We start from the raw sequence: 20,709 nt of genomic DNA on the forward strand, positions 1-20,709 counted from the left end.
TATAACATTTTAGTATCTGGAGTGGAAAGATTGCATATTCTTTAAATAATATGTTATGACTTTTTTTCAATTGAGCTTTTGGTAGGAATTTGATAGCAGAGAAGTTGAAGTGGCATATTCTGATTTGGGCCTGAAATGCTAGAAATTCAGTGTTCTTATTTGAGAGAAAAATGCATCTATTTGGAAATGAGATAATCAAGTGGTAAGATTGATAGCCTGTTGTAAAAATTGAGGATCCTAACCAAGTTCCTCACCCTGACAGTGCAATCAATGTCCATCACTGCATAGATGAATTTTATTTAAGATTTCTAAGTCACTCTGTCATATGAACAAGTACTCCAGAGTAAATATACTCATCCACCTGTGTTACAGAACACCTTCAAAGATAATTTCATGTATTATCTGGGCTTTGCACCACATAATTTTTTATGATGGCAACCAATTCAAACCCACCAGTATGAAATGCAACAAAATGTACACCTAAAGAATGGAAAATATATTAACATGCTATTTTGTTATATCATAAAAAGCAGTTGAGATTTGGAGAATTTGTTCATTACCTTGCAGGGGACAAGGCATATAAAAATAAATAAGTAGTCACAAGGAGTTCATATTCTAGTGACCGACCAACTGCAGACTATTACAATACAAGTGCTGCCCACCCAGGGGATCAGATATCCAAATATAGCACTAAAAGATGATAGGTATTAGACATGTGAAGAAGAAAGAAAGAACAGGAAAAGCTAGGTTATAAATGATCTTCAACTTAGGTATAGGTTATATTCTAAAAATACAGTCCTAGGGACGCCTGGGTGGCTCAGTCATTAAGCGTCTGCCTTCAGCTCAGGTCATGATCCCAGGGTCCTGGGATCAAGCCCCGCATTGGGCTCCCTGCTCCACGGGAAGCCTGCTTCTCCCTCTCCCACTCCGCCTGCTTGTATTCCCTCTCTTGCTGTCTCTTTCTCTGTCAAATAAATAAATAAAATCTTTTAAAAAATAAAATAAAATAAAAATACAGTTCTAAGTTCATCTTAGCTTAGGCTATACTTTCCTGTAGATAAAATGTGATGTATAGATCCCTATTCTTTCAAACCCTATTTAATTCATTATGTGGAATATTCCTAGTATTGTCTTTCAACTGAGAAGGGTTTATCATCCCCTCTCTCTCCCGTGAGAAGTAGAAGGAGAGGAATATTGAGATTCTTAATAGTAAAAGGAAATATAACTCTAATCCTTCCTTTCTTTTTCTTTTTTTAAGTTGGGCGTGGAGCCCAACACAGGGCTTGAACCCATGACCCTGATATCAAGACCTGAGCTGAGGTCAAGAGTCGGACACTTAACCGACTGAGCCACCCAGGTGCCCCAACTCTAATCCTTTCTTACCTTTACTTTCAATGCTGACTTGTGCTAGGGGATAGAATTAGGGTTTGGAAAAGAGGGAAGGCCAAGAAATACCACTCTAGACTTTGTCATCAACAGTCATAGACTGAGGTGAGGAATGAGAATTCCTCATGTGAGGAGGGAGCAGTGAGCAGGGAGCAGGGAGCAGGGAACACCAGAATGGTGGTGTTTGTAGCTAGAATGGAAAGAATGGTTAAGAGAAGGAAAAATCCCTCACAGGGAAAAAGGAATTCGTTTCATGCCCTGTACAGTTCATCTGACAAATGTCCCTTGGTAATGGATTTTCAAAAGACAAAATATGAATACTACTTGTACATCCCAGATGACTCTTAAGAGTTCTCTATTATTGTGAGTGAAGGGGCAAGCTAGTTTTTAAAAGTGCCCTCTTCTTTTGTTCCATTTCAAAATAGGCTGTCGCCAGTCAAAAAAGTTGTGTGTGTGTGTGTGTGTGTGTGTGTGTTATGTTAATTTAATATAAATGTTGAGGTAGTGTACTGAAAAGTGAAAAACATCAGGCTGATTTTCCACTGGTAACTCTGAAATTGGGAGAAAAACACTAGAATTTTTTAAAAATCAGATTCTTCACTTAGCCCTTTTAAAGGGATTTTTGAGAAATTTATGGCTTTCAGAGTTCATATTCACTAGATGTAATTTGTATTCCATGCATAGTCCTTTGGTTTTCTATAGTATTCCCTTCTTACTATTTATTCTTGATATTTATTGAAGTTACCAAAAATCTGTTTATTATCTTGACCTCGTTATTTTGTTTTATATTTTTAATTTGTCTGTTTTCCATGTAACTGTTGTTATCCAAATTGTATTCTCCTTTGAACTCACATGTATAAGAATAATTAATCTTTGGGATTACAGAAATTGTTTCTCTTAGTATTTTCCTTTACTTCAAGAAACTGAGAAAGGATCTCTAGATAATATATATATTGGCCAAAATAACCTTTTACCACATATACATAAATTATGTGTATTACCCCCCAAAAAACCAAATATGTACTAATTGACAAATATACTTTCTTTCATAAAGCATATACAAAAGAAGCAATAAATTGTACTTGAGGAAAATATAATTTTCCCTACTCTTTATCTGTGGTGTACATTGGAGTCTGACCTGGATTTGAATCTCAACTCTCTACTACTTCTACTCTGGTAACCTTGAATAAATATATGTTTCTGTGTGTCTGTTTCTTCATCTTTAAAATGGGACTAATAATTCCTAGTTCATAGTGTTACTTGGAGAATTAAATGAGATTATCTAAATTAGTAGTTTTTAAACATTCTTCTCTGGTACTCTAGGTCACTGTAGGGACATTTGATGGGTCATTTGTATCTATTTTATGGGGTTCTGCAGAAGATTTGGTTTGAGAGAGAGGGTCCTGAGGTTCTCTGTTTAAAAACATTTGAAAGCCATAGCTGCAAGTAAAGTGCCTTGCACAGATAGAACTGGACGTATGCTAGTTCTCATGCAGGTTAGAAAATCTTGACTTCACTCCTTTCCCTCCTTCATGGGAATCAGTATATTAAAATGCTAAGTTACTTCTCTTTAACTGCTTTATCGAGGTCTAATTCACATACCATACAGTTCACCTATTTAAAGGGTACGATTCGTTGGTTTTTAGTTTATTCACAGAGTTGTGCAACCACAGCCAAAATGTACTTTCAGAACATTTCCATCACTTCCAAAAGAAACTCCCTACCCATTATCAATCAGACTAACTTATTTTGGATTCTATTTCCATTGCTTATTAGAACTTTAAATATAAGTAAATTGATATATCAAGAAGAAAGGAAAACAAATCTAATGAACCATGTTTCTTCACTGATTTGTAGGTACAGACATTAGAGTCCATTATGGCACTTAGCATACTTAATTTTATATATTAAGTCACCAAAGACAGTTCTTTACATTTTTCACTTCTAGAAGTTCATTTATCTACCTTCATGACTTCTAAAGATGACTACTTGATCTGTGTATCTCCTGGTCTTAGTTGAGAAATTCAACAAATACTTTGTCAAGTACTTGTTATGAGCCACGTGCTATGTTAGACTCCTAGGGTGAAACAATTAATTTAACAATTTTTAGAAGGGTGGAATGTAAACAAAGGAGAGTAATAAAGTGTGATCATACTATAAAGAGGTATGTAAAATGCTGATGGTACACATTTAAGAGGGTAATAAATTCTTCCAGCCAAGAAGGAGACTGAGGGAAGGGCAGTCAGGGGAAGGAACAGAGATTGAAGAGAGTTGCAGAGAAGCTCGTCCTTAAAGAATGAATAGAATTCACTGCACAGGTAATAGAGGAGGAATATATTCTTAGAAAGCTAAGAGAATAACCCAAGCCTATACTTAAGAGGACTAAAAGCATACATGATATTTAATGAAAAGTGAGGTATTTGATGTGACTAGAGGAAACTAAATACAGTGAATAGTTGTGAAACAGAAAAGGTTGACTAGAGCCTGAAAGTCAGCTTAATACCTTATTTTATCACCTTCCCCCCTCTTCTTCCCTGACTTCACTCTACAGATAATTAGCCTTTCCCAGTCTGATACTCAGTTCACATTAACATAATTCCTACTGCCATCATCCTAGTTTCCCTGGAGTTATCTTTGACTTTTTTTCACTGCTTTGCTTCCCATATCCATTCACATGTTAATTATTATTCACATGTTAATTATTATATACCTGTCTCTTTCTTTCCATTCCCACAGACACTGTCATGGTCTCTTTCCTAGGATCTCTTTTCCATTTCTTTTGTCCATTTTTAATATTATATTTTTCCATTCCTAGGACTTCACCTCTTAATCTGTTTTGGTACTGAAAGTAGCTTTAATACAATAGCTAAAATAGTTCCTATCTGAAGACTGTGAAGGGCCAAAAGGTTTATAAGAAGGAAAACTCTTACAGAGTTTATTAAACTCCTGTCAGGAGTTGATTGACAAGGGAATTCTCTGTGTACTGATGTAGAATATATTGTTGAGTTAAAGCAAAGAACAGAAGAGTATAGTATATTCCCTTTGTGTCAGAAAGCTGAAGAATATTAGGATATAGACCCTATTTTCTTAACATTTTGCATAAAGGAACTGGACAAGTATAGAAGAAATAATTGAAGTAAATATCCATAGGCTTAGGGGTAGAAGAGAAGATGGGTGAGGACAGGTCTCAAAGTATACCTTCTTATGTTGTTCTGATTTTTAAACTGAGTATTTCATCTATTTAAAATTCTGGCCTTGTGTGCCACTGTGGGGGAAGTGGGATTGAAGGACTCTGACTGATTTTCTGTTACCTTATATATGAAATCACTCCTTAGTCTACCATTCAGACTTCTGCTCTCTGATTATGCCATGGTGTGATCCCTTTCACTGAAATGAACTCTGTTCATGTCCCCAAATCACTTTCAAAACTTAAGTCAAAATACATTACTTCCTTCTCTACAGTTGGTTAACTGTTTATTTCATTCTATCATTTTAGCTTAATATATTTATGTTCTCTGTTTTGATTCTTCATTGGTATCTCTATGAGTATTCTGATTTATTTCATGAATGATTTCTACTCCCATTTAGATTTTAACACTTTCAATAGAAATCATATTCTTTTCTCTTTTGTATTATTGAAACATAATTTAGTAGATACTTGATAAAGATGATTTTTATTTACTTTGGAGGATCCTAACATTTTAACTTCTTTTGGATAATTTTAATAAATTTTAAATTAGAAGAGGTATCATATAGAAAAGCTAAGTTTGACTACTTTTCCATTACCTAAAACTTCAAAGTATTAAGTAGGAAAATTAATGAGGAAAATTAGTTTTATTTAAAAAACATGGAAAGTAATTTATTTAGGGTAATTTTCTGTCCAGTTAAGGTGAAAATGTGTGGATTTGCGCATTAAAAAAGTAAACGTAACATGACCACCTGACATTAATTTGCATGGAATACAATATGATTTATATGCTAGTTATGAATTAATAGTAATTGAGATTGGTGTGATTTTTATCTTTGCTAATATATATAAAGTCAGATATGATAAAATAGTTATTGTTTTTTACATTAAGTGTATGATCAAAAGTAAGAAACTTGAAAATAAATTCTGTTAGGAAATGAATGTTTTTAAAAATTGATCATAGAAAATAGAAACTTGTAAGCTGAGAGGCCCTTAGTGTGTTTTTATTACTTGATGTAGCCTAATCTAATATTTATTTTGAAACAGGCAAGAAAACTAGATGTATATTTTGAATATGAAGAAAAAATAATGAGCAAAACTACTCTGGATAAATCTCTTCTAGATATAATATCAGACCCTGATGGTATGTACCATAAATTTGAGGTTACTGTTAAGACTCACAGCTGATGAATCCAGCATTTTCAATTTAAGTAAAATATGAATAGAATTATTTTTTTTTCCTGAGAACCCATGCTAATAATGAGATAACTAAATGAGCTATTTTCTGTTGAGAAGTTTGTAGCAAAGCAGTTCCTAAAGTGGAAAAAATGATTTGCATTTTATTTCATTGAACTTTTCTCTCATGGTATTTAAGAACTCGTTATATTCATTTATTTAAAGTGATATATCTGAAGTTCAATTTCTCCTGATTTTAGGAAGATTTGACAATTCAAAGCAGGTGTCTCTAAGTGATACGCTTTCTAATTACTTTGGTTTAACCCTAAAGAGTTTCCTAAAAAGATACATCTAAAACTGAATTCTGTTTTAAATATTTAGGGAATTTGCTTTTAAAGAAACTCCTTAATTAATCCCTTTATATTTACATTTAACTAAGAATTTGTATGTTAGATTTTCTTAAAACAAGATACGATTCTTTGTACTTAAGAAAACGTATTATAATTATTGCTTTCAGTTATAATGATCATGGGATCTGCATAGGTTTTAGCCTCTAAAATTATCTAAACTTTAGAGATTTGATCATTTCAGAGTAGCTTTCAATTCAAATCTCAGTGCTTTTCCAAAATGAAAAAAGAGAATATAAGCTGTTCAGTTTATATTTTGCATACAAGTTATTTAGCTGAATGATGATGGTTTTTGAGTTAAAGTTTGGTATGAGTTTAAGTTGAAAAATAATAAATTCCGAATTGTTTGTAATTAGAGATTCTACTCCTAAAAACTTCTAAGAAGCTATAAATATTGCTCACACTTTTAAGAAGCTAGATTTGTAGTGAGAACCTAGCATTTTGAAGGTATTTACACTTTTGATCTCTACCCCCAATGTGGGGCTCAAACTCCTGAAAGTATTTACGTATTTATGCTTTGTAATGAAAAAAATGCAAAATATATAAGCCCATCACTTCAGAGATGTTCCTGATTATTTACAATAAGTTTTGAGTAAAGTTGAAGCAAATAAATGTGTTAATAGAAAAACAATCAGAACCTTTCTGTTTTCTTTCCCCTTACTTTCTCAGTTTATTTGTAAAGACATTAAGAATGGCAGAGCAAGGTAGGCATTCATGCAAAGTGGAAGTCTGGTGCCACTTTAGCCCAGGACAAGATGTTGGAACCTGAGCAGGTTGAGAAGGGCAACCACATGTGGAGTAAAGGGAAGGTTGGTGACCTACCATAAAGTGTCAAAGTCCCAGTGAATTCGAGCAGAGTATCCACATGTGAAAGCATGGTATATAAAAGCCCTAACAGATTGAGGAAGGTGACTGTACGCAGGAGCAACCCAGCATCAGTCCAAGTGGGGTGAGAAGTGTGGCCAGGCATGTGAGCAAATCCATTGTAGGAAATCAGAGCCCAAATGGAGTGAGAAGGCATCCATGCAGGCAAGGCGATGGCTGCAGAGATAGGGTATTTGTTACGTACCACAGACTGGTTAAATAAGTGTATATGTCAGATAATACAAAGGGAGCTAGGTTTCCTGTTGTCAGAGAAGGAAGGTATAAATATGGAAAGGGAGAAAACTATAATGAGCCCTGTAATGTTGGATTGGAATTGGAGGCATCATTGTAGACCTGGGTTTTCACTATGTATTTGTCAGAGAAATAAATACAGATACGTGTGTGTACACCTATATGTATTCCCTAGTCCAGCCAACTAAGCAGGGCTGGGGCAACAATACTCCAGTAGTAAAGATTTTAGCTTATAAATACCATTTTCTACTAGGACTCATTGGAGAAGTAGTTGATTCCAGGGCTGAGGTAGGAAGAGAAAGTACAAAATGAGCCTAGAACATTTTGTTGTGTCAGAAAGCAAGTACTCAGAAAGTGATGGGACATGTCAAAGAAACCCAGAGTCAGCTTGAAGAGGCCCCTAGTGGCCAGATCATGACATCATGAGCATCAAAATAAATAATGATAACATTATAACTCACGGAATGAAATAGGAAGCCATCAGGCCGTAGAGATACAGTAAATGAATAAATTGAAGTTTTACAAGATATTTAGTTTCAAATTACCTCCCTACAAAATACTTCTAATTACAAAGAGAAAAACTAACTTTATAGTGGAGAAATATGATAGATCCCTTGCTAGGTAATCACAGTGAACATCATAAGTAATGAGACATATTGAAATAATGCCCCACCCAGTAGGATGCAATACAAAGAATATAGTATTTCTCTTGTGATATTCCTGCCAAAGGCATATAACTTCAATCTGATCATGAGGAAATATCAAACAAAATTTAATTGTGAGATAGTCTACCAAAACAAAAACAAAAAACCAGCCTGTAATCTCCTAAAACATCAAGGCCATGCAAGTCAAGGAAAGACTGAGGACTGCTCCATACAGAAGGTAACTGTGTGTTGTGTGACAGCTGTATATACCACGTGATTCTGAAATTGATCCTTTTGTCATAAAGGATGTTATAGAGACTAGTGGTGAAACTTGAAATTACATCTGAGGATTAGATGTTAGTAATACATCAATGCTGATTTCCTGATTTTGGTAGTTGTTATATTGAGCTTATTATATTGGAGAATGTCTGACATTTGGGAATGATGGGACAGCAGGTCAACAACTTACTCTCAGATTGTTCAAGGAGATAAAAAGCTTTCTGAATTCTGCTTAAAATTTTCTCTAAGATGTATCAGATTACTCAGTAAGAAAACTGACTTTAAAATTGAGAGCAGTTCCAGTGGAAACTTAGGTATGACAAGAGGATCCAGGCTGCTAGTTGTAGGTTCTAGAGTGCTTGCAGTTGTAAAGGATACATTTTTATAATTTCCATTTGATTTCTCTGTGATTAATATCATTATAAGCATCAGGATACTCTCCAACTCTTATCATAGTATTCTTAAAACCCTTAGCAGAAATTTTGAGGCCTTTTATTAACACTATAGCAACTATAAAATATGTTTCTTCTTGAAGAAGAGAGTGGGAACTCTCTCTTCTTTAAGCATAATAAGTGCCTCCTATTAGAAAGGCTATGCTAGATGCTGAGGATGTTAAAAATAATAGCAAGGCCCCTAAAACTCCGAAGGTGGGGAGCCTTTCTCTCCCATTTTAGGAGTAGTGGTCCCAAGAGCCTGCAGCAAGCCTCATTGCTCTTTTTCTCTTTGTCTTCTAACTGCTTAGTCATAATTGCAAGAAATGCACAATGGAACAGGTAACTAAAGCCAAAGCTTTTGGGATGGAGCACCAAAACGGGAAAGCCAAGGGAATTGGAAGCTACCAGGGAGATTGCAGAGAGGAAGTTGCTCAGGAAAGCAACCTCATAAGGTTGTTTATGAATTCCTGGGCTCACCCCTGAACTGCACATACGTGAATCAGATCCTAAACAGTATTATTCCAAAGACTGAGAGTTGAAGGGCTAGACAGTTTCCCAGTTCCCATAGAGGCCACTAGATAGTTGGACAGATCCCAGTAGCACTGCAGAAGGTTTTGAAAATATAAATCAATGATGGAACCACAACCCAGAGAAAGCTGTAGAAACTTTGGCCTGAACCCAACCAGTCTAATTACCTGCTAAACAAAAATAGCAGCTTTCTCCTAGGACTTAAACAAGACCCTGAATTTCATAATCTGATTTTCAAAATGTCCAAGATACAATGTTTATTTGTAAATATTAAAACTTTGGAAAAACCCATCATTGATCTTTATTAACACTTTTAGGGAGTAAGGATAATTTGAGAATGGTTATCTGGATTTTGAACCATATAAAAACTCAATGGTTCATTAGTCATATTTTGAAAAATTTTTCCTAGTTTTTATTCTATAATAAAATATAACAGTTTCGAGTTCTTGAGGATTAGGACACACTTTGAAGTGAGAGTGCATATTGTTATTTGTTGGTGGTGAAACTGAGTTATCTCTGACCAGTGCTTTATCACTTTGTACCAGAGTACACCCAGTAGCAGAGGGGAGAATAAGTGAGTTTCTCTGTACAGTTTTGGGCTCTGGATAATAGGAGTAGCAGATCAAACTCACTGCGAGCAAGAAATTTCTTTGAAATCTTATGTTTTGTCTTAAACAATTTCAGGCAAATATAGTTTGTATTATACAACAGTGTTTATTTTAATATAAATGTATTCTTTTCCCAAATCTTATAAGTGATACAATACTCTTCAGAAAGAGTCATATATATAGTGACCCCACTTTTGAGAAGTACCAAAGTTTTGTAACCCAACACCTAGAGTGACCATACAGCTATTTTCCCAGAACAGTCTCATTTTTATATCTGTTGTCCTTACATAATTATTACTGGCATCCCCTTTCCATCCCAGAAGTATCCTGTTTTAGAATTCTATGATTACCCTACCTATACCTTTCTTTCTGAGTTTATATCTAAAAGGTAAATCTCTTACAGACATTTTGAAAGATAGAATGGAGGTACTTCTATATTCCATTCCTTTAATCCCACAGCATTTAATAATTTTTCCATATCTGTATTATCCATGGTTATAGTTATAGTGCCTATAGATTTTGTCAGTTAAATCAAGAACCATATTTTATCTTGTCACTTATCTGTGCCTTAAATTTTTATATACTTGTGTTGACTATAATATTTAACCACAATTATGAAAGTTTTTTTATTTATATTCCCCTATGTAGCAGGAACTCCAGAAGATAAAATGAGGCTGTTTCTTATTTATTATATAAGTGCACAGCAAGCACCCTCTGAGGTATGTCCTCTTTGTTCAGTTATTGGGCAAAAGGAGAAATATTTGTTTGTTTCAAAAATAGAAGACCAGATCACTATGGCCAAATAACTACCTTATTCCTTTCTTTAAAAGAAAAACAATTTGTTAAGGCTGGTTCTATTTACTGCTGAGTTTTATAGCAATATTTATTGTCACTAAGAGAACTATCCACTCATGAAATGTCTGACCACTTTTAAATTGTTGGAATATGAATTGGATTCAAATGGCCAAAATTCTTATTTCTGGAAAATAGCTATTGTAAACTAAGTTAACCAAGTTTGCTATGCTTTTTGAAACATTGGTCTTATTTCTCATTATGTGATAATCTTAAAAACTGTTTCTTTGAGTTATAGCCACTAATGTTTTCCAATAAATTTATCTTTAACCCAAAGTAAAAATTTGATAATATATTTTTTTAAATTTGGTAATATTTTAAGGTTATTAAAAGCTAATGTTAGTTATAGAATATAAGGAGTCAGTTGTAGGAAAATACCCAGAGTTCCAAAAAGTTATGTAAATATTATAATTTAATTTAATGAGATTAAACTTCGGATTTGTATCTGTCATATGACTCATATAAAAATAAAGTTGACATTTTTTTGTATTGCAATCAAATAACTTTTATATCAATAAATTTCAGAATGATTGGAAAATGACAAATTTTCCTTTCTAGATTTTTTTTTTTCCTCACTGGAAGAGTGGATTGTGGGTAATTTTGTTGTTTTCTTTTTCTGTCATAGGCCATCATTTGCTTTTGAAGAAAAAAAAATTTTAAGTATATATAGGTAATTGATTTTGAAGGCAAATGGTGATTTTGGTATCAGTGTTGTTGCCGGGTTAGAGATCTGCTAACTCTCTCTAATGTTAACTCAGTGAAATTTTACTGGATGAGCAACAAGCATAAGAATTTTAGAGATGACATCTAGAATGATATAATTGTTGTAAACTTCTTTCCTTCGCTGGTAGCATTTATTTTTAAAAGCCTGTTAGATCTTAACACTTCTTTTGGTCAAAAATCTCTGGCGTGTTAAAACAGTAAACTAAACCCAATATTTGCTTTAGGCCAATTCTACTTTATTTTGGGCATATAGCTTTTATTTTAATTCAGTAAGAAAATGTGGTTTTCTTTTCAGAAATATCTCATACCTGTATCTTTGGGGATTCTTACAGGCGTGTATATATATATATATATATATATATATATATATATATATATATATATATAAAGGATTATAGCCTATTTATAATATTTTCTTAAGAATTTATGATTTTAAAACTTAATTCCATATTCCCTTAATTTGACCACATTATTTTATTTTTATTTATTTTTGGTAAGGACCGTGTCTTTTCATAAGTTTAAGTGATCATTAAGAGGCTTAAAGCAAATTATGACTACTGATGTCAGCCTGATAGCCCCAAAAATGCAAAGTAGTAAACATCTCTCGTTGAAGGTGAGCTTTAAATTTGTCTTGTAAAATTTTTATGATGGAGTCACTACGATGATAGGCTCTTATAAAGTACAGGAATTCAACTACACTTACTCATCAAGAAACAAAAATAGCAAGAAAGAGAAAACAGTTTAAAAAGTGTAAGACACCTGATACTCAGTTAATGAATTTGGACCACAAGAGTGCATATGAGAGGGGAAAACCTGAATCTGCATTTCCCCTCAGTCAGTGTCATGTCACAATGTCCCCTTGTGTTTCTGGTTTTAAAAATATTCTTGGTCAAGTCAAATGTTTCATTTAGTGCTTATCCCAAGGAAAGGCAGTCTATTTCAAAAATGGAGAAAAAACTGGCTCTGTTGGACTCAATGAGGGATGACCAAATACCAGATAGGTGATTTGGGAGCCTGTCAAAGGTAATTTTCATTAGATGTGATTTTTGTCTCAGGTGCTCACTCACAGGCTCACTTAAAATATGACTCCACTCTACTTGGGTGCCTAGAACTTAAACTCATGCCTTTGATCTAACGTTTTGATTAATCTAATAATAACAAACAAAATGGTCTTCTCTTTCACAAAAGTAAAATTTTTTATGATACCATTCTTTGCTTATTTCAGGCTGATTTGGAGCAATACAAAAAAGCTCTAATTGATGCAGGATGCAACCTTAATCCCTTACAATATATCAAACAGTGGAAGTAAGTTTTGTTTTCTTCTTATATAAGAGAGTACAATGGAAGTAGAGTTCCCAAGAAAATGGGAGTGTTACCAAGAAAATTTAACAATACCTTTTTTTTTTTCCAGTGGCATAAATATTTCCCTATCTGGCCTTCCCTGTCCACAACTTAAAATTACATAAAATGGTGATAACTTTCTTTCCTAGACAAGTTTATATTTTCTTCATTGATTAGATAAGAACATCAAAGACTGAAAAGTTTGGGTCAAATGTCTCAAAAACATTAAAAGAAAATTTTAATTTCACTAGTAGAGAAATGCAGATTAGCATAGGGCAAAGATTTAGTAAAATGCTGTGCCAAGGATATAGGCAGCTTAACTGGTGCATTTAAATTCTGCTATTAAAAATATAGATTGTCACAATTTTTGCTAGACGGTATAAAAATAAAAAAAAATCTTTGACCGCACACTTCTGCTCATAAGAATTTATCCCAAAGAAGTAATTGGTGTTGTAAAATCTTAGAAGCAACCAACCTAAATGTCGTATAGTGGGCATTTCCATAAGATAGAATACAATTGAAAATTAAAAATCATGTTATAGAAGACTTATTTAATAACACTGGAAAATGTATATGTTATATGATAAAGTGAAAAAATAGTTTATAACACTATTGATTTCATTGATTCCTCTTCTCTATGCCTAGGGGTTCTCCTAGACATTGGAAATACAATAGCAAACATGTGGAAGGCCCCTATGCTCACTGAATTTACATGGAGGGAACAATAAATCAACCAATAAGCAAAAAATGAACAGAATAATGTTAAACCATACTAAGTGATATAAAGAAAATAACACCAAGTGATAAGATTTTTTTTTTTAAGATTTTATTTAAATTCAAGTTAGTTAACTTTTAGTGTATTATTAAGTTTCTGGGGTAGAATTTAGTGATTCATCAGTTGCATATAACACCCAGTGCTCATTACATCAAGTGCCCTCCTTAATGCCCATCACCCAGTTACCCCATCCTCCTACTCACCTCCCCTCCAGCAACCCTCAGTTTTTCTCTGTAGTTAAGAGCCTCTTATGGTTTGCCACCCTCTCTGTTCTTATCTTATTCTATTTTTCCTTCCCTTCCTCTATGTTCATCAGTTTTGTTTCTTAAATTCCACATATGAGTGCAAGTGATAAGATCTTAACTTGGGGGTGAGAGTTAAATTTGTCGAGAGGATCAGGCAAAGTCTCTTGAGTAGGTGGTATTTGAGCTAAACTTAGATGACAGTTTTTACAGTATGATCTCTATTATCTATACATTTATCCATCCATCTCTGTGTGTGTATGTATGTATGAACATATACATATCATTACATAGCTGAAATGACATACATTAAAATGTTAATAGTGGGTAATTCCAAGTAGTAGAATTTTTTTATTTTGTGTGCTTATCTTTATTTTCCAAATTTTCTACAACAAACATTACCATCACAATATTTCTTAAAATAATTAATACTACAAGATTGAATATGCTTTCCAAGCTCAACTGTATTAAGAAATGTGCCAAGTTGTTATCAGGAGTTATCTCTGAGTTTTTGAATTTGAGTGCTTTTTATTATCTATACTTTTGTTTGCTTTTTCAGATTTGTTTTTTTATGTTTTTTTTTTAAGATTTTATTTTTTTTTAATCTTTTTTTTTTTTTTTGGTAGAGAGAGAGACAGCGAGAGAGGGAACACAAGCTGGGGGAGTGGGAGAGGGAGAAACAGGCTTCCCGCTGAGCAGGGAGCCCGATGCAGGGCTTGATCTCAGGACCCTGGGATCATGACTTGAGCCGAAGGCAGACGCCTAACGACTGAGCCACCCAGGCGCCCCTTAAGATTTTATTTTTAAGTAATCTCTACACCAAACATGGGGCTCAAACTTATAATCCAGGGATCAAGAATCACACACTTCACTGACTGGAGTGTCAGCCAGACACCCCTCTTTTTTTTTAAGTAATCTCTGCCCCCAATGTGGGGCTTGAACTCATGACCCCAAGATCGAGTCACATGCTGTACTGACTAAGCCAGCCAGCCAGACACCCCTGCTTTTTCAAATTTCTTTCATTTGACTGTGTTCTTGCAATAAGAAAAACATACAACAAATGTCTGTTTAAAAAGAGAAACTGAAAACTGCCTTTTCCAATTTTTATAATACATACCCTTTACACATTTGGCTGTGTGGCATATTGTCATTGTTTTTTTACATTCTGATTTGTCTGGAACTCCTTCATCAAACATTTGTTATAAGAAGAAAGCCAGTCTTGGGCATCATTTTATATGGTTATAAAATATTGAATTTCTAACAGTTTTTTTTTTCTAATTATGAGTAATACCACTTTTTCAAAGAAAATTTTAGAAAACTCAGGTATAAAGTAAAACTTTACCTGTAATCTCATCATCCAGAGCCTACAGCTAAATATTAGTGTATATCTTTTTATATGCACATTACATGTATTTTTTAAGACTTGGAAATCATTATTATAGATACAGTTTAATATATATTCTAGTTTTTCCATTAACTTTCATTACCAGTTCGTTTTCTTAAATAGTAGTTTTTTAAATTTTCTTCAGTGGTGGTATTTAGTGTTTGCATAATGTTCAGCCATAAAAATGTACCAGTATATATCTAGTGAAAAATAAATATTGGTTGAAGGCAGAAATTCTAGTCTACTTCTGAAAACATTTGATTCACACCCTCCTTTCTGAACAAGATTGTGATTTTTGTCCAGATTGAAATAGCGTATTTTTAGCATCTCAACTCTCACATCTTAGTGATTCTCATTCCTTTTTTACTCTCATGAAATTTTCTCATATGTAAGTAGACTTTTCTTTTACAAAAACAGTTGAAATAATTAGGAATTATTGTAATAGAATATTGAGTCACATAAAAATATTTATGGTATGCTGTTAAAATGTTATTGAACAAGTATTTACAATATGATATCAATTTTGTTTTTGAAAGTCTATATGTTATATATACATATATCCAAAGATTAGAAGAAAATACACACAAATCCTAACAGTGATCCTCAAAGTGGTAAGGTTCTTTGGGACCATTCTGTTTTCTGGATTCTCTACCGTGAACATATTCTCAGAAGACAAATATTTTTAAAAACACATCTTAAGTGCCATCTTTTTGCCCAGCCTTCAGGAATTCCATAGTTTAGTTAAATAGATTCTGGACATTTAGAAAGATTTGAAAATAAATGATTATATGCAATTAAGTATAAAAGTGTGTGTTGTAGAATGTAACTCTTAAAAGGAAAAATCATTGGGTAGTAGAATTAGAATAGTGTTAATGAAGAAAGGGGTTTTGAGCTGAGTCTTAAAAGGAAATGCACAATTTCTGTTGGAGAAGAAAGCAGTCAGTTTATCCCCCTCAAAGGACAGCATGAGTAAAGATACGTGTCTGGGGATGAGGGAGTATGGAATGTGGGGAACAGTAAAAGAGACTTAATCAGCACATGATTGTTCTTTTAAGGCAGCAAGTCTGTTTCATGTTAAGGATCATATATAATAAAAGGAAAAAAATCTTGAAGTTTGGGAAATGCATTTGTGGTTTTTTTTAAGAATCTCAGTGTTTCAGTACTAATTGTACTGTACTTGGGTGTCATTTTACATGATTAAAAATCATATAATCAGTATTTATATACTTGTTCCAGTGCTAATTGCACTGAAACATTGTATTAGTTGAAAAATCATTACAATTTTCAGAAAATGTCTGCATAGTAAGAGTTATAGTCAATAGAGTTTTTAATTCTGTGATGCTGAATGTTAGCTCTGATAATCAACTTTTTAATATAACTTTTTTATTTCATAGGGCTTTTGCCAAGATGGCCTCAGCTCCTGCCAGCTATGGTAACACTACCACTAAACCAATGGGGTAAGTGTTTTTAATAATTCTGATTGAATAAGTCTGGTACTCCAGACCATAATTAGACTCACGTGCCTTAAAAACACACTGACACTTTGGTTTTTGGGGGGCTTGGGGGTTTTAATTTTAATTTTTTTTTTAAGATATATTTGTTTTAGAGAGAAAGAGCGAGTGGGGGAAGGGCAGTGGGAGAGAATCTTCAAGCAGACTCCCCGATAAGCAGGGAGCCTGAGCTGAAACCAAGAGTCAGACACTTAACCAACTGAGCCACCCAGGCACCCAGAAACACACTGACACTTTGTATTCAGAATGTTTTCATTGTGCTATGAATGTCAACGTGCTTTTGCCTTCCTTAAGTTTAAATTCTCATTTTAAAATATAAGTTAATATATTTTACATGGTATGAGCTGTTAGCTTCTTCTTCCTTCTTAAAACATTTTATTTTTTGTTTTCAGAAGTTATATGAAGGTTAAAGCTATTCTTGTATCAGTGTTGATAAGTATATGGATTTGGAGCTAGGCACTCGAGACTTAGCTTCAAGATAGACCTAGGTATACTGTTAAATGACAAGGAGGAGGTCCCCAGAGGTGGGTCTGACTTCTGATTCCAGAGAATCCTATAGTGTGCATGATTTTCAAAGTAGCTGAGCAAGGTAATTCTAACTACTCTTTTTTATACCATACTTATTTCAAATTCCTTAATTTTTAGAACAGGAAAACAGTTTTATTCTAGCCTCACCCTGAGCTTCTGGTTTTAATGAAACAGTTTGCAAAAAGCAAAAACACTCAGCCTAAGGCAGGACCTTGTAAATGCTTGATAAGATGAATCCAGCTAGCCTCACCTTTGTGCAGTGCTATGTAGGTTAGCACTCAAAGTTGCCTGGTACTAGGGAATTGCTTCTAAACTCTTTATTCCAACAAAGATTACGTTCTCTTGTTTCTATTAAAGAAAGGATTTTCCGTCTTGTCCAGCTCTTCATTTCAGAGAAGAGTAAGGACAAGATAGGGAAAAGGAAATTTATTTGGAAAATTTCTCTCATCTATTTAATAGACTTTCCAGTTTCATGTCTTAAAATCTTAACTGAATATTAAAAGCCTATTAGGTTTCTTATGGATTTCGTACTTGAGAATTTTAATAAAATGTGCTATAGGAAAATCTTGATTTGAAGGATATTCCTAGCCTTCTGATATCATAATACAGGAGTACCATTCTATCCCACAAAGCATCCCTTGATCCAAAGTGAGAGACTAAGCCACAAATGTAAACCCAATGTGGCAGGTCATTTGTTGGTGTTATTTTTGTTGTTAAAAATTCAGACAATAAACATTGCTTCAGAATTGAGGTAAAACTCACTAAGTATGTTGTGCTTCACATTTTTATATGATAGATTTTATGTATTGTGGGGGGATCGTATAACACAGGACTGGATCTAGCTGCTGTGATGTAGAGAAAATAGTAACTTTTGACCTACTCGTAATACTTAACACTCATATATATTTTCAACTTGTTAGTGTGTTTTGAATTCCTAAAACAAGTTATCTTATTTACTGTCTCTAATTTTGTTATTTTAGTATTAAGGCAATCAGGAAAGCAGGGAATTCTCTTCAAATTATAATTTGCCTAAAAACTATAGGCAGGGGCGCCTGGGTGGCTCAGTCATTGAGCGTCTGCCTTCGGCTCGGGTCATGATCTCAGAGTCCTGGGATCGAGCCCCACATCAGGCTCCCTGCTTGACGGGAAGCCTGTTTCTCCCTCTCCCACTCCCCCCGCTTGTGTTCCCTCTCTCGCTGTCTCCCTCTTTAAAAAATAAATAAATAAAAACTATAGGCATACCTCAGAGATATTGTGGGTTCAGTTCCAGACCACTGCAATAAAGTGAATATTGCAATAAAGCAACTCGAAATTAATTTTTTGGTTTCCCATGCATGTAAGTTATATTTGCACAATACTGTAGTCACTTAAAGGTGTCAAAGCATATTGTCAAAAAAACGTACGTATTTAAAAATAACTTATTGCTAAAAAATGTTAACCATCATCTGAACTTTCATCGAGTCATAATCTTTTCGATGGTGGAGGGTCTTGCCTTGATGTTGATGGTTGCTGACTGGTCGAGGTGGTGGTTCCTGAAGGTTGGGGTGACTGTGGCAATTTCTTACAAGATTACAGTGAGGTTTGTTGCATCGATGGATTCTTCCTTCACAAACAGTTTCTTTGTAGCAACGCATAGGGCTTGATAATTTTACCTGTAGTAGAACTTCTTTCAAAATTGGGGTCAGTCCTTCAAACCCTGCCACTGCTTTATCAACAAAATTTATGGAATATTCTAAATCCTTTGTCGTCATTTCAGCAGTCTTCACAGCATCTTCATCAGGAGTAGATTCAGTCTCAAGAAACTACTTTCTTTGTTCATCTGTAAGCAACAACTCCTTACTCATTCAAGTTGTATCATGAGATTACAGCAACTCAGTCACATCTTGAGGCTCCACTTCTAATTCTAGTTCTCTGTTTCTACCACATGTGCAGTGACTTCTTCCACTGAAGTCCCGAACCCCTCTAAGTCACCTGGCAGGGTTGGAATCACCTTATTCCATACTTTTGCTCATGTTGATATTTTGACTTCTTCCCATGAATCACGAATGTTCTTAGTGGCATCTAGAATGGTAAAACCTTGAAGGTTTTCAGTTTAGTTTGCTCAGATCCATCAGAGGAATCACTATCTGTGGCAGCTATAGCTTTAAGAAATATATTTCTTAAATAAGAAAATTTGAAAGTCAGAATCACTCCTTGATCCATAGGCTACAGAATGGATAGTTTATTAGCAGGCTTGAAAACAACATTAATTTCATTGTATATCTCCATCACACCTCTTAGGTGACCAGGTGTATTGTCAATGAGCAGTAATATTTGGAAAGGAATCTTTTTTTCTGAGCAGTAGACTTCAACAGTGGGCTTAAATACTCAGTAAATCATGCAAACAGGTGTGCTGTCATCCAGGCTTTGTTGTTCCATTTCTAGAGCACAAGTAGATTTAGCATAATCTTAAGGGATAATTCCTAGGGATTTTCAGAATGGTAAATGAGTGTTGGCTGCAATTTAAAGTCATCAGCTGCATTAGCCCTTAATAAGAGTCAGCCTGTCCTTGAAGTTTTGAAGCCAAGCCTTGAATTCTCCTAGCTGTGAGAGTCCTAGATGGCATCTTCTTCCAGTAGAAGTCCTGTTTTGTCTCTTTTGAAAAACTGTTGTTTAGTGTACCCCCTTCATTCATTACCTTAGCTAAATCTGGATAACTTGCTTAGACATCAACACTTGCTGCTTCATCTTGCACTTACCTTATAGAGATGACTTCCTTCCTTGAACCTTATGAACCAACCTCTGCTAGCTTCATATTTTTCTTCTGTAGCTTCCTCACCTCTCTCAGCCTTCATAGAATTGAAGAGAGTTAGGGCCTTGCTCTGGATTAGACTTTGGCTGGAGGGAATTTTGTGGCTGGTTTGATCTTCTGTCCAGATTACACAAACCTTTTCCATATCAGTAATAAGTCTGTTTTGCTTTCTTATCCGTGTGTTCACTGGAATAGCATTTTTAATTTCCTTCAAGAACTTTTCCTTTGTGTTCACAACTTGGCTAACTGGCATAAGAGGCCTAGCTTTCAGCCTTTCTCAGCTTTCAACATGCCTTCTTCCTCACTAAATTAGTTGTGGCTTTTGATTTAAAGTGAGAGACGTGCTCTTTTTCGTGGTGCCCGGAGGTGGTAGGCTGCTTTAGGATGCAGCTGAGCATCTCTTTACCAGCTACTGGCTGCCAGAAACTCATTGAAGTGGATGATAAACACAAACTTCACCTCTTTTATGAGAAGTGTTGGCCACAGAAGTTGCTGCTGATGCTCTGGGTGAAGAAAGATTACGTGGTCTGAGTCAGTGGTGGCAATGACAAGGCTTCCCAGTAAAGCAAGGTGTCTTGACCCATGGCCATGTCTGCCTGCTGCTGAATAAGGAACATTCCTGAGGTCTGGAGAAAGACCAAGGAGGACTGAAGAAAGAAAGCACAAATCTGTTTGAGGTTGCATTGTAAATGCCAATCTCAATGTTCTCAACTTGGTCATTGTGAAAAAGGGGGGGAAGGGATATTCCTGGACTCACTGAAAGCACTGGGCGTCATTGCGTGGGGCCCAAACGAGCT

The 20,709-nt window shown here is 34.6% G+C and overlaps 1 protein-coding gene across 2 annotated transcripts in view; it reads left to right on the forward strand.

Annotated features, from left to right (window-relative positions):
- SCFD1 (sec1 family domain containing 1) overlaps nucleotides 1-20,709 on the forward strand; it is a 102,554-nt gene that overhangs the window by 54,229 nt on the left and 27,616 nt on the right. For both annotated transcript variants that reach the window (XM_032404874.1, XM_032404873.1), the window contains 4 exons: nucleotides 5,621-5,717; nucleotides 10,414-10,484; nucleotides 12,566-12,645; nucleotides 16,477-16,539. In XM_032404874.1, coding sequence (XP_032260765.1) covers nucleotides 5,621-5,717; nucleotides 10,414-10,484; nucleotides 12,566-12,645; nucleotides 16,477-16,539 — 311 coding nt within the window. The remainder of the gene's footprint in view (nucleotides 1-5,620; nucleotides 5,718-10,413; nucleotides 10,485-12,565; nucleotides 12,646-16,476; nucleotides 16,540-20,709) is intronic.

Source organism: Phoca vitulina, unplaced genomic scaffold (assembly GCF_004348235.1).
Source record: "Phoca vitulina isolate PV1807 unplaced genomic scaffold, GSC_HSeal_1.0 scaffold7, whole genome shotgun sequence".
Taxonomy (NCBI): Eukaryota; Metazoa; Chordata; class Mammalia; order Carnivora; family Phocidae; genus Phoca; species Phoca vitulina.